Source organism: Salvelinus sp. IW2-2015, linkage group LG4q.1:29, assembly GCF_002910315.2.
Source record: "Salvelinus sp. IW2-2015 linkage group LG4q.1:29, ASM291031v2, whole genome shotgun sequence".
In the NCBI taxonomy this organism is placed as follows: domain Eukaryota; kingdom Metazoa; phylum Chordata; class Actinopteri; order Salmoniformes; family Salmonidae; genus Salvelinus; species Salvelinus sp. IW2-2015.
In genome coordinates, this window is record NC_036842.1 from 61,248,740 (window position 1) to 61,261,053 (window position 12,314).

The 12,314-nt window shown below is 44.1% G+C and overlaps 1 protein-coding gene across 3 annotated transcripts in view; it reads left to right on the forward strand.

Annotated features, from left to right (window-relative positions):
• LOC111962302 (NEDD4-like E3 ubiquitin-protein ligase WWP2) overlaps nt 1-12,314 on the forward strand; it is a 42,668-nt gene that overhangs the window by 7,369 nt on the left and 22,985 nt on the right. For 2 of the 3 annotated variants that reach the window (XM_023985290.2, XM_023985292.2), the window contains exons 6-10: nt 4,453-4,543; nt 5,752-5,897; nt 6,087-6,306; nt 6,421-6,510; nt 8,208-8,382. In XM_023985290.2, coding sequence (XP_023841058.1) covers nt 4,453-4,543; nt 5,752-5,897; nt 6,087-6,306; nt 6,421-6,510; nt 8,208-8,382 — 722 coding nt within the window. The remainder of the gene's footprint in view (nt 1-4,452; nt 4,544-5,751; nt 5,898-6,086; nt 6,307-6,420; nt 6,511-8,207; nt 8,383-12,314) is intronic. The other variant, XM_023985291.2, reaches the window with a different exon arrangement.

A 12,314-nucleotide genomic window follows, 5' to 3' on the forward strand; every position in this document is an offset into this window, starting at 1 on the left:
ACCTTATGAGGATAATGGCACTGAACCTTTTTTCTAAACTGTTTAATGAGTTGGAGAATATGTTGGGAGGGATCTTAGACCATTCCTCCATACAGATTCCTTCCAGATCCTTGATATCCATCGTCTGCGCTTATGGACTGCCCTCTTCAATTCAAACCACACGTTTTCAGTGGGGTTCAAGTCCGGAGACTGAGATGGCCATTGCAAAATGTTGATTTTTGTGGCCAATTAACAATTTCTTTCTGGATTTTGAGGTGTCCTTGGGGCTGTTGCCTTGCATGAAGATTCACTTGCGACCAAGTTTCAGCCTCCTGGCAGAGGTAACAAGGTTTTAGGGCTAAAATGTCCTGGTACTGGTTAAAGTTCATGATGACATTGACCTTAAGGCCCACAGGATCAGTGGAAGCAAAATAGCCCCATAACATCAAAGATCCACCACCACATTTTAAAGTAGATATGGGGTTATTTTCTGCTCATGCGTTCTGATTTTGACACCAAACCCACCGCTGGTGTGCGTGGCCACAGAGCTCTATTTTCATGTATGGGGGAATAGTCTAAGATCCCTCCAAATGTGTTCTCCAACTCTTAATATATATACATATTTTTTTAAAGGGTCCGTGTCGTTATCCTCGCAAGGTGAGGTATTGAAAACGGGTGTCAATAATTTTGACCCCTACCTTTTTAGAAAAAGTTATTGTTAAAATCTTTCTCTGAGYTATTGTATTAGTATAAAATAATTTCCCCCAGAAAATGTTTTTTTTTATACAATATAGCTCAGTATTTTAATTATTTTATACAGTCATTTTCATCTTTATCAAGGGTGTCAATCATCATCGGATCCCACTGTATATAATGGAAACACTTTAGTAAATCCAGGCTGAATCACATCCGGCTGTGATTGGGAGTCCCATATGGCGGCGCACAATTGGCCCAGTGTTGTCCAGGTTTGGCCGGGGTAGGCCGTCCATTGTAAATAAGAATTTGTTCTTAACTGACTTGCCTAGTTAAATAAAGGTTAAAATACACTGSTCAAAAAAATAAAGGGAACACTTAAACAACACAATGTAACTSCAAGTCAATCACACTTCTGTGAAATCAAACAATCCACTTAGGAAGCAACACTGATTGACAATAAATTTCACATGCTGTTGTGCAAATGGAATAGACAACAGGTGGAAATTATAGCTAATAGCAAGGACACCCGCCATAAAGCGAGTGGTTCTGCAGGTTGGTACCACAGACCACTTCTCAGTTCCTATGCTTCCTGGCTGATGTTTTGGTGACTTTTGAATGCTGGCGGTGCTTTCACACTCTAGTGGTAGCATGAGACGGAGTCTACAACCCACACAGTGGCTCAGGTAGTGCAGCTCATCCAGGATGGCACATCACATGCGAGCTGTGGCAAGAAGGTTGGCTGTGTCTTGTCAGCGAGTGGATTAACAGAGGAGTCAAGCTGGAGGCGCTACCAGGAGACAGGCCAGTACATCAGGAGACGTGGAGGAGGCCGCGTAGGAGGCAACAACCCAGCAGCAGGACCGCTACCTCCGCCTTTGTGCAAGGAGTAGGTGGAGCACTGCCAGACCCTGCAAAAATGACCTCCAGCAGGCCACAAATGTGCATGTGTCTACTCAAACGGTCAGAAACAGACTCCATGAGGGCCCGACATCCACAGGTCGTGGATTGTGCTTACAGCCCAACACCGGGCAGGACGTTTGGGATTTGCCGAGAACACCAAGATTGGCAAATTCGCCACTGGCCCCTGTCTCTTCACAGATGAAGCAGGTTCACACTGAGCACATGTGACAGTCTGGAGACGCCGTGGAGAACGTTCTGCTGCCTGCAACATCCTCCAACATGAACGGTTTGGCTGTGGGTCAGTCATGGTGTGGGGTGGCATTTCTTTGGGGGCCGCACAGCCCTCCATGTGCTCGCCAGAGGTAGCCTGACTGCCATTAGGTACGCGAGATGAGATCCTCAGACCCCTTGTGAGACCATATGCTGGTGCGGTTGGCCCTGGGTTCCTCCCATGCAAGACAATGCTAGACCTCATGTGGCTGAGTGTGTGTGTCAGCAGTTCCTGCAAGAGGAAGGCATTGATGCTATGGACTGGCCCGCCCGTTCCCCAGACCTGAATCCAATTGAGCACATCTGGAACATCATGTCTCGCTCCATCCACCAACGCCACGTTGCACCACAGACTGTCCAGGAGTTGGCGGATGCTTTAGTCCAGGTCTGGGAGGAGATCCCTCAGGAGACCATCCGCCACCTCATCAGGATCATGCCCAGGCGTTTGTAGGGAGGTCATACAGGCACGTGGAGGCCACACACACTACTGAGCCTCATTTTGACTTGTTTTAAGGACATTACATCAAAGTTGGATCAGCCTGTAGTGGTTTTCCACTTTAATTTTGAGTGTGACTCCAAATCCAGACCTCCATGGGTTGTAAATTTGATTTTCATTGATAATTTTTGTGTGATTTTTGTTGTCAGCACATTCAACTATGTAAAGAAAAAAGTATTTAATAAGAATATTTAATTCATTCAGATCTAGGATGTGTTATTTTAGTGTTCCCTTTATTCTTTTGAGCAGTGTATATATTACACACACACACACACACACAGAGAGGCTTACAAACACATGCACTCTTATATGTCCAGTGCGCACACAACATCAATGGAATATATATGTTCAGAATAATTGTGAGCGGTTAAACCATATGGAAATATTGCCAATGCCAAACAGCAAACAAAATAAACTGTATTGGAGTTGGTGGGGAGGCTGGCTGCTGAGGATTGTTTTTTAGGGGAGCACATGAAATCCAAGACGCTTTGGCTCAATTCGTTGAAACATTGACTTTTGCGAGAATTTCAATAAGCAGTATTCACCAGCAGACGGTCGACCCTTTAACCACATTCCAACTTACTTTTCCTCCATCTCCGGAAAGTTAGCTAAAGCAACACAAACAAACATACACTATATATACAAAAGTATGTATGTGGACACCCCTTCAAATGAGCAGATTCGGCTATTTCAGCCACACCCTTTGCTGACAGGTATATAAAATCGTGCACACAGCCATGCAATCTCCATAGACAAACATTAGCAGTAGAATKGCCTTACTGAAGAGCTTAGTGACTTTCAACGTGGCACTGTCATAGGATGCCACCTTTCCAACAAGTTGATTTGCCAAATTTCTGCCCTGCTAGAGCTGCCCCAGGCAACTATAAGTGCTGTTATTGTGAAGTGGAAACGTCTAGGAGCTTCAATGGCTCAGCCGTGACGTGGTAGGCCACACGAGCTCACAGAACGGGACTGACGACCGCTGATGCGCATAAAAATCATCTGTCCTTCGTTGCAACCCTCACTACCAAGTTCCAAACTGCCTCTGGAAGCAACGTCAGCACAATAACTGTTCATCGGGAGCTTCATGAAATGGGTTTCCATGGACGAGCAGCCGCACACAAGCCTAAGATCATCATGTGCAATGCCAAGCGTCGGCTGGAGTGGTGTTAAGCTCACCACCATTGGAATCTGGAGCAGTGGAAACGAGTTCTCTGGAGTGATGAATCAAGCTTCACCATCTGGCAGTCAGACGGACAAATCTGGGTTTGGCGGATGCCAGGAGAACGCTACCTGCCCAAATGCATAATGCCAACTGTAAAGTTTGGTGGAGGACGAATAATGGTCTGAGGCTATTTTTCATGGTTCGGGCTAGGCCCCTTAGTTCCAGTGAAGGGAAATCTTAGCGCTACAGCATACATTACATTCTAGACTATTCTGTGCTTCCAACTTTGTTTCCACAGTTTGGTGAAGGCCTTTTCCTGTTTCAGCATGACAATGCCTCCGTGCACAAAGCGAGGTCCATACAGAAATGGTTTGTCGATTTCAGTGTGGAAGAACTTGACTGGCCTTYACAGCTCCCTGACCTCAACCCAATCGAACACCTTTAGGATGAATTGGAATGCTGACTGCAAGCCAGGCCTAATCGCAAAACATCAGTGTCCGACCTCACTAATGATGTTGTGGCTGAATGGAAGCAAGTCCCTGCAGCAATGTTCCAACATCTAGTGGAAAGTCTTCCCAGAAGGGTGGAGGCTGTTATAGCAGCAAAGGGGGGTCCAACTCATGCCCATGATTTTGGAATGAGATGTTTGGCGAGCAGGTGTCCAAATACACTACATGGACAAAAGTATGTCTCATGTCTCTCAGGAGGTATATGCGGACAACAGCTAGACTATGACGAGCTCTGTTATTATTGGATGATGCATTCAGAGCAATATGACACAATGGTTTCTCCCCAACTAGACCGATATGGCCTCTCACAAGGCCTTTTCAGATGGGTGAAACAGTAGCATTCCCTGGAATTTTGATCTGGTGTGATTTCCTCTTCAGATATCGGTTGGTATATTATGAAGTTTGATATATCAATGTTGTGTCCTTTGTCTGTCCTGTTTGTACAGAGATGCTGCAGTCGGACAGACAAAACCTACGCAGGACCCAGAGTGAGGAAACCCCCAGTACAGCCAGYGGCCCCCACGGCAGGTGAGCAGCAAACATGCACATTTTAATTGACCTGTATACTATTTATACTTTGTTGTATTCATACCCCTACAGAGTACATACTGTATGAACAAACACTTTCACACAAATGGTCATATAGATTCATTTCACAACTTAGATGTACAGAGACTCACTTTCTCTACCCTCTCACACATACACACATGCACTCACTCACACACACAAACTCTCAGAAGTCTAACTTAAAACACAAATACACTTCTTTGAGGGTAATGTTCAGTGCAGTGATCCAACACAGAGATGCCCTAATCAAATCAATGATAAGGTTCAGATGGGGAGCRCGCCCACGTGTTAGACACTAGTCTGCTCTACTACAAAGCACAGATGGTATTTTATGGTATTTCCCTGAAAACATTATAGGGCACTGCTCTGGACCTTTTTTTATTTATTTTATTTATTCGAAACCGCATTCAACGGCTCCATCCATCTGCCCCTAAATAGGAGAGGAKTAGGAAGGGTGGTGTAGATGGAGGAAGGAAGAGACAGGAGTGCAGAGTTTTCTATGTCGTGTTCTTTTGTTACTTCTGCATTCTCCCATGACGAGAACCATGCCCTCCCCCCAAGGGGGAAAAGGCTTCAATGTCGGGTGCTCAAAGTTAATATTTTCTCCTGTCCTTTTCCAAACGGCTGTTCCTCTGTCCCTCTTTTAGTATAGGTAGTTGGTTAATTTCTTTTACGGCAAAGACGGTTTCAGAAGCTTTCTAATAAAGTTTCCATTGATAATTATCTAATTTTGTATTCAGAATTCCAATGTCTGGGGGGTAAAAACCGACATGTTTTCATTGTATAAAAGCACTTGTATGAAAGAAAAGCTGTATTTAGCTTCAGGAAAATTWGTATATTTTGAGAGGAAAAGGAGCTCACACTGACACCTCTTTGTGCGTGTGTGCATGCATGTCTCGGCGCCTGTATGTGTGTGAGCTGTGCTTGGCTGCTTTTTAAAGATTTTCTTAATCGTTTGGGTCATTCCTAAGCAGCACTCCAAAGAATCAACTGCAAACCAATTCTATATCTTTTGCAGTAGAAATGCACATTTACATAAATAGCTTAGGTTTACATCACATTCATATTCTGTTCATTGTCACACAGTGTGAGTTGAGAGTTCAAGGGTCATTTTGTGTGTTGTGAGTGATCCTGACCCCTCCCCTGKTTTCTGTCTGCGTTCTGGTCAGGACTCACAGACACTCTGCAGGGGGTTCGCGAGGGTGTTCCCCGGGGGGCTCTCTGACTAACGGAGAGCTGAGTGAGGAGCAGAGTCCTGGGGCTTCTGGTCACCCCCGCTCGGCCAAGAACTCCCACAGCAGCCCTGGGAGTGCAGGTACGATAACCTTGGAGACATGAAACCATTTTTCTGTCTCTCTCCATTCACTTGACACTAGAATTGGAACAGTTTTATAAATCAGCTGTGAACTTCCATACTAAATACCAAGTTTTTTTAATCATTATGACATGTAGCTTTTTGTTCCGGTGTGGATCAATCAACTCCTTTTAACTACCCACCCCACAGGTAAAGTTGAGCTGACTGCCAACGGGCTGGAGAATGGCCGGAGCGGTCTGGCTCCTCATACACCCCCACCCTCCTCCCCGTCGGTCCGGTCCCCAGCCCGCAGCAGCAGCCCCTCTCCTGGGCCAGACAGCACAGTCCTTCCCCCTCCTACAGAGGCACCCCCTGCCGGCAGCAACCCATCCACTGCTGCAGAGCCTGTTCCAGAATCACTACCGAATGGGTAAGATTTTGCATGTGTGTTTGTGTGACAGATGATTGGGGTTACGTTCAATCTCTCTTTCCTCACCTGTAACTAGACATGACCAAATATGCCTTCTCTGTCTCTCTCTGTCAGCTGGGAGCAGCGAATCCTGCCCCATGGCAGGGTGTACTACGTGGACCACAACACAAAGACCACCACCTGGGAGAGACCTCTTCCACCTGGGTCAGTCGGTGGAAAATGTTGAAATCCCAATGTGGCCCTTGAGTCAAGATTACTGCCCACCCCTGGCCTACACACGTTGACCCCTCCTCCTCCTACCATCAGAGAAGAGTGACCACAGTTAGCCAGCCCAGTGCATGATGGGAATGTCTCTCTGTGGAGGGGAGATGTTGCCGACTTGTGAACATTCCCTGTGAAGTGGGCCCAGCAGGGAGTGGCAGAATCCCCAACTTAGACTATACTATCCAAGTAGAGGAGTCCTTTACTTACAGTATATGCGTGTCAGGTCTTTAAGTGTGTGTTTTATGTGTTTGGGCATCCATACATTAGTGATCTCTCATCTCTTTAACAGGCTCTGAATCACGGGCACTGATTATTTGAGTCCAGTGGTGTTTCTCACTGTGTGCTGCGGAAACCCAGCTCTCTTTTGGGGTTACCAGAGCCAAGCCTTTTATTGCCTTTTTATTTCTGTGAATATTTATTGATTTTCGCTTCCACTGTGTTTGAGGGAAAGGTCACTCCCGCCCCATCTCACTTTTTCCACTGGAGGGAACGGGACGGAAAACAAAAGTCCTTTCTTAGAAAGAGCAGATGTATGCAGCGCTGCGCTGAGCCCATCCTGAGGCTCCATTAGCTGAGGCCGGGCTGGCTCTGTCTACAGCTGCAGGGTTTGGTGCTTAGATCTTTGGCTGCGTATCTAGTCTGTGTTAGCATGGTGCTGCAGCCCATCGTAGTGCAGCTCAGATGAAAGGCGTGTGGCGCGGGGCTGCATTAATGGGCCTTGGGCTGAGCTCTTCTCTAGCAGTGTTGCGTTTAACTGCTCTCAGGTTCCCCCTCTAAGGACAGACTGTATGGGAGCTGTAGTACTGCTCTGTTTGATATAGGACGAGCCATAGTACTCCTCTGTAGGCTAGAGGCTGGCACAATTATCATATAACCCTGTAACCGATGGTTATGAAAATATAATGACCGTCATATCCGTAAAAAGGATAGGGGAGCCATAGTACTGCTCTGTAGGGGACCTGTTCTCTCAGGGGAACAGCAGCACGGGGCCCCTCTAAGGACAGACTGTATGGGAGCTGTAGTACTGCTCTGTTTGATATAGGACGAGCCATAGTACTCCTCTGTAGGCTAGAGGCTGGCACAATTATCATATAACCCTGTAACCGATGGTTATGAAAATATAATGACCGTCATATCCGTAAAAAGGATAGGGGAGCCATAGTACTGCTCTGTAGGGGACCTGTTCTCTCAGGGGAACAGCAGCACGGGGAACAGCAGCACGGGGAACAGGGAGGGATTTTATGTTGTAGCTATCAAAGCTCTTTTTTGAGGAATTTCTCCTTTTTGAGTTCTGAGCTCTGTGTGTGTGTGTGTGTCTGTGTCTGTGTGTGTGTGTTAGCAAATGGAACTCTTTGCTGTTTTCTCTTCCAAATTCTGTTCTGGTTGAGTCAGAGATATGAGAATAGCAACAGCAGCCTCCACACTTGAAAAAACACTGCTGCACTTCGCTGGAAATGTGCTCATGTGTTGTTTTTACGTGTGTGTCTGTGGGATAATGCATATCTTAATCTTCTGTTTGCATATCCAGCCTTGTCTGTGTCCGTGATGATATATGTCTCTCTGTCTGTCTCTCTGTCTGTCCATTTGTACATTCGTATGAGTCTCACTCCTCTCTCTCCGTGTCTGTCCCTCTCCAGTTGGGAGAAGCGTGTGGACCAGCGAGGCAGGTTCTACTATGTGGACCACAACACCAGAACCACCACGTGGCAGCGGCCCACAGAAGAATCAGTCCGGAACTATGAGCAGTGGCAGTCCCAACGCAGCCAGCTCCAGGGGGCCATGCACCAGTTCAGCCAGAGGTTCCTCTACCAGGTAACTCAAACTCAACATGAAATACTGTACTGTCTGAACTTCCTCTTTAGTCCCTTTAGGTGTGGCCCTCTGAATGCTTCCCCTCAGCAGAGCGTTCTTGGTAAAATGCAAGGGTACAGAAAGGCGTTTGTTGAGATAAAAATAATGAATCTGAAATGGGCGTTCCATGGTTCAAACAATTACTGAAATGAGCCTCACTGTCATTGGGTTCTATTMAACCTGCCTGCTCCCACCCAGGCTGCTCGACAAGCACAGTTCTCTTTCAAAATAACATCCACCTCCTCATGTATTCTGAGTAACAATGGGTCTCTGAGAACTGGATAGCATGTCTGCTTCTGATCAGTGTTTCCACTGCGCAATGATGCAAAAAAAAGTTATATATATATATATATTTTTTTTTTAATAGTTATTTTTTTACATCATAGTTTTTCTACCAGACAATGCACATTCACWTTTACTCAGTAAATAGAACATCTAAAGATGATTTATCTCTTTGTGCCACTGTGGCAGCCAAACCTGCCTGCGTGCAAAACACAGTGCACCGTCCTCGAGAGAGACCCAGAGAGCCAGCATGACACTCACTGGKTCAGAATAAATATTAGGAACTTCATCATTCCTGTTCCTCAGATCTCACCCCTCACCTAGTCARGTCTCACCCTTCCTCCTCAGCCCTCACTCCTCCCCTAGTCAAGTATCAACCAGTGGCTTAGAGCAGTTTCGCGAGGCCCCTCTCAAGGTTCCGAGCAAAGTATTATATACTTAAAAKATATTTAGTGGGTAGATCAGTTTTAACATTGCAGATTGATTGTGGCTTCAATGTAATTGTCAGCATCATTTCCAATCCCCCATTTTTTGGGGTAAATATATACAGTATACATTTATTTTTATAATGTTCCTTTATTATATTCGCCTAACCCTACCACCCCTCTCTTAATTGAAGTAAACTAATGGACAACAACACTTAAGCTTCTACTTCCATCTTATATATACTGTATACATTTTACAGGCAAAGTATATTTTACAATAGTTATCTTTTGTTTGTTGTTAGTCCCATCCTTCAGCTACCCTCAACTCCTCCCATCTATCTCTGAAGACCATCCAGTTTTGATTTATATTTGCCACATATTTTTCAACTGTGCTGTTTCACAAAAGTTCTGAACCAATATACATTTTACAGACACAGTATATTTTACACCATACAGTTTTGATTTCTATTTGCCATATATTTTTCAACTGTGCTGTGATGTTTCACAAAAGTTCTGAACCTTTCTATTCTCATAGTTTCTACAGATTGTAAAAAAAATAAAAAAAATTGTTAAAAGTAATATTATATTATTGATCGTTTGACAATTACTTTTCAAATCACCCAGCAGTGCTATTTGCTGAATTAGCTCCAGGTAAATGTTTAAATTCTTTAACCATTCCTGAACCTGCAACCAAAACAAAAGCTACATATGGACAGTACCAAAACAAATGATATAATGATTCTGTCTCTTTGCAGCAGAATCTGCAGAGCTGGTATGGTTGTATTCCCCATATATATAACATTCTATTGGGTGAAAGAATTTGGTAAAATAATTTAAATTGAAAAACTCAAAGTTTTGTATCCAGCATCGTTTTGTGTATCAGTTCATACATAAACCATGTGCCATGGAATCGGTACATCGAAAATCTCTTCCTAACTATTTTGCAATCTATATGGCACAGCTGTACATTGTTTGGTCCATAAATTAAACTGGTATACTTTTATTATTTATGACAATTTTCTTGAACCAATTTAGGTCTTTAATGCTGGGCCGACAGAAAGTTTCTTACTTTCTCCCCCTTCCACTTGCCTCTTCCATTTTTGCGGTATTGCTGCAATTAGTTGGTTGTAATTTTGGGTAGAGCAGACATTTCCATATACTTTTGTTTGCTGCATGTGTTACATAACTCCACCAGCCCTATTTATGATATAATTTACAAAGATTATACCGTTTTTTCCCATATTTTTCCATAAATATTTATATATTTTTAAATAAATGACTATTTCAGTTTAACCATAATATTTGTTTGTTCTGTCTTCTGGTGGATTAAACAGATTTTTTTTTTTATCATAATGGGGATTAGGTGGTGGGTGTGGCGTGGGCGTGGCCAATAGCCCAAAATTTAGAGGCCCTCCTGTTGGCCGCAGTGACAAAATGTAGCTGTTTTAAAGCTGATATGCTGCAATTCTACACATTTTGCCATGGCTTATGCTATCTGAGTGACAAAACAAAACATTACTCCTGAATCCATAATTTTTWGATTATTAGATCTTCCCTGACTGTCTACCTTTTTGATTTTGATAATTGTTAGTCTTCAAAGATGATCTTACAAAAAAATACATAGGTCCGTTATCTTTTCTACTTACTTAATATCTGGTTTTAGACGTTTAAGATTACACTGAAAAGTTTTTCCATCCCAAATTGAAAATGTAAAAAAAAAAAAGAGGTATTATTAGGTACACCCATCTAGTACCAGGTCAGAACCCGCTTTGCTTTCAGAACAGCCTGAATTCTTCAGGGCATGGAAACCTTGCTCAATTGATATCAAGGGACCTAACGTGTGCCAGGAAAACATTCTCCACACCATTACACCACCAGCAGCCTGAACCATAGACACCAGGCAGGATGGGGCCATGGACTCATGCTGCTTATGCCAAATCCGGACTCTGCCATCAGCATGACGCAACAGGAACTGGGATTCGTCGGACCAGGCAATGTTTTTCCATTCCTCAATTGTCYAGTGTTGGTGACCGCATGCCCACTGGAGCTGCTTCTTCTTGTTTTAGCTGCTGGAAGATAGGACCCGGTGTGGTCCTCTGCTACAATAGCCCATCCGTGACAAGGACTGACGAGTTGTGCCTTCCGAGATGCCGTTCTTCATACTACTGTTGTATTGTGCCGTTATTTGCCTGTTTGTKGYTCGCCTGTTAGCTTGCACAATTCTCTTTCGACCTCTCATCAATGAGCTGTTTTTGCCCACAGGACTGCCGCTGACTGGTTGTTTTCTGTTTGTCGCATCATTYTTGGTAAACCGTMGACACTGTCGCATGTGAAAAGCCCAGGAGGCCAACCGTTTCTGAGATACTAGAACCGGCGCGCCTGGCACTGACAAACATACCACRCTCAAAGTCGCGTAGGTCGCTTGTTTTGCCGATTCTAACATTCAATCGAGCAGTAACTGAATGCCTCTGTCTTTTATATAGCAAGCCACAGCCACGTGACTCACTTTCTGTAGGAGCGAACCATTTTCGTGAACACGGTGGTGTACSTAATGAACTGTGAATGTAMATACACAGTCTACAAAATATTAAAAACACCTTCCTAATATCGAGTTGCGTTACCCCCTTCTACCCTCAGAGCAGTCTCATTTCWTCGGGACATGAACTCTACAAGGTGTCAAGTGTTCCACAGGGATGCTAGCCGATTCTGACTCCAATGCTTCCCACAGTTGTGTCAAGTTGGCTGGATGTCCTATGGGTGGTGGACCATTATTTATACACACGGGAAACTGTTCAACATGAAAAACCCAGCAGTGTTGCAGTTCTTGACACAAACCGATGCGCCTGGCACCTGCTACAATAAACCGTTCAAAGGCACTTAAATCTTTTGTCTTGCMCATTCACCCTCTGAATGGCACGCACACACAAATCCCAATTGTTTCAAAGCTTAAAAATYCTTCTTTAACCTGTCTYCKCYCCTTCATCTACACTGATTGAAGTGGATTTAACAAGTGACTCACTCACTCCACTCCATGTCAAAAGTTTTAGAACACCTACTCATTCAAGGGTTTTTATTTATTTATTTACTAATTTYTACATTGTAGAATAATAGTGAAGACATCAAAACTATGAAATAACACATGGAATCAATTAGTAACCAAAAAAGTGTTAAACAAATCAAAATATA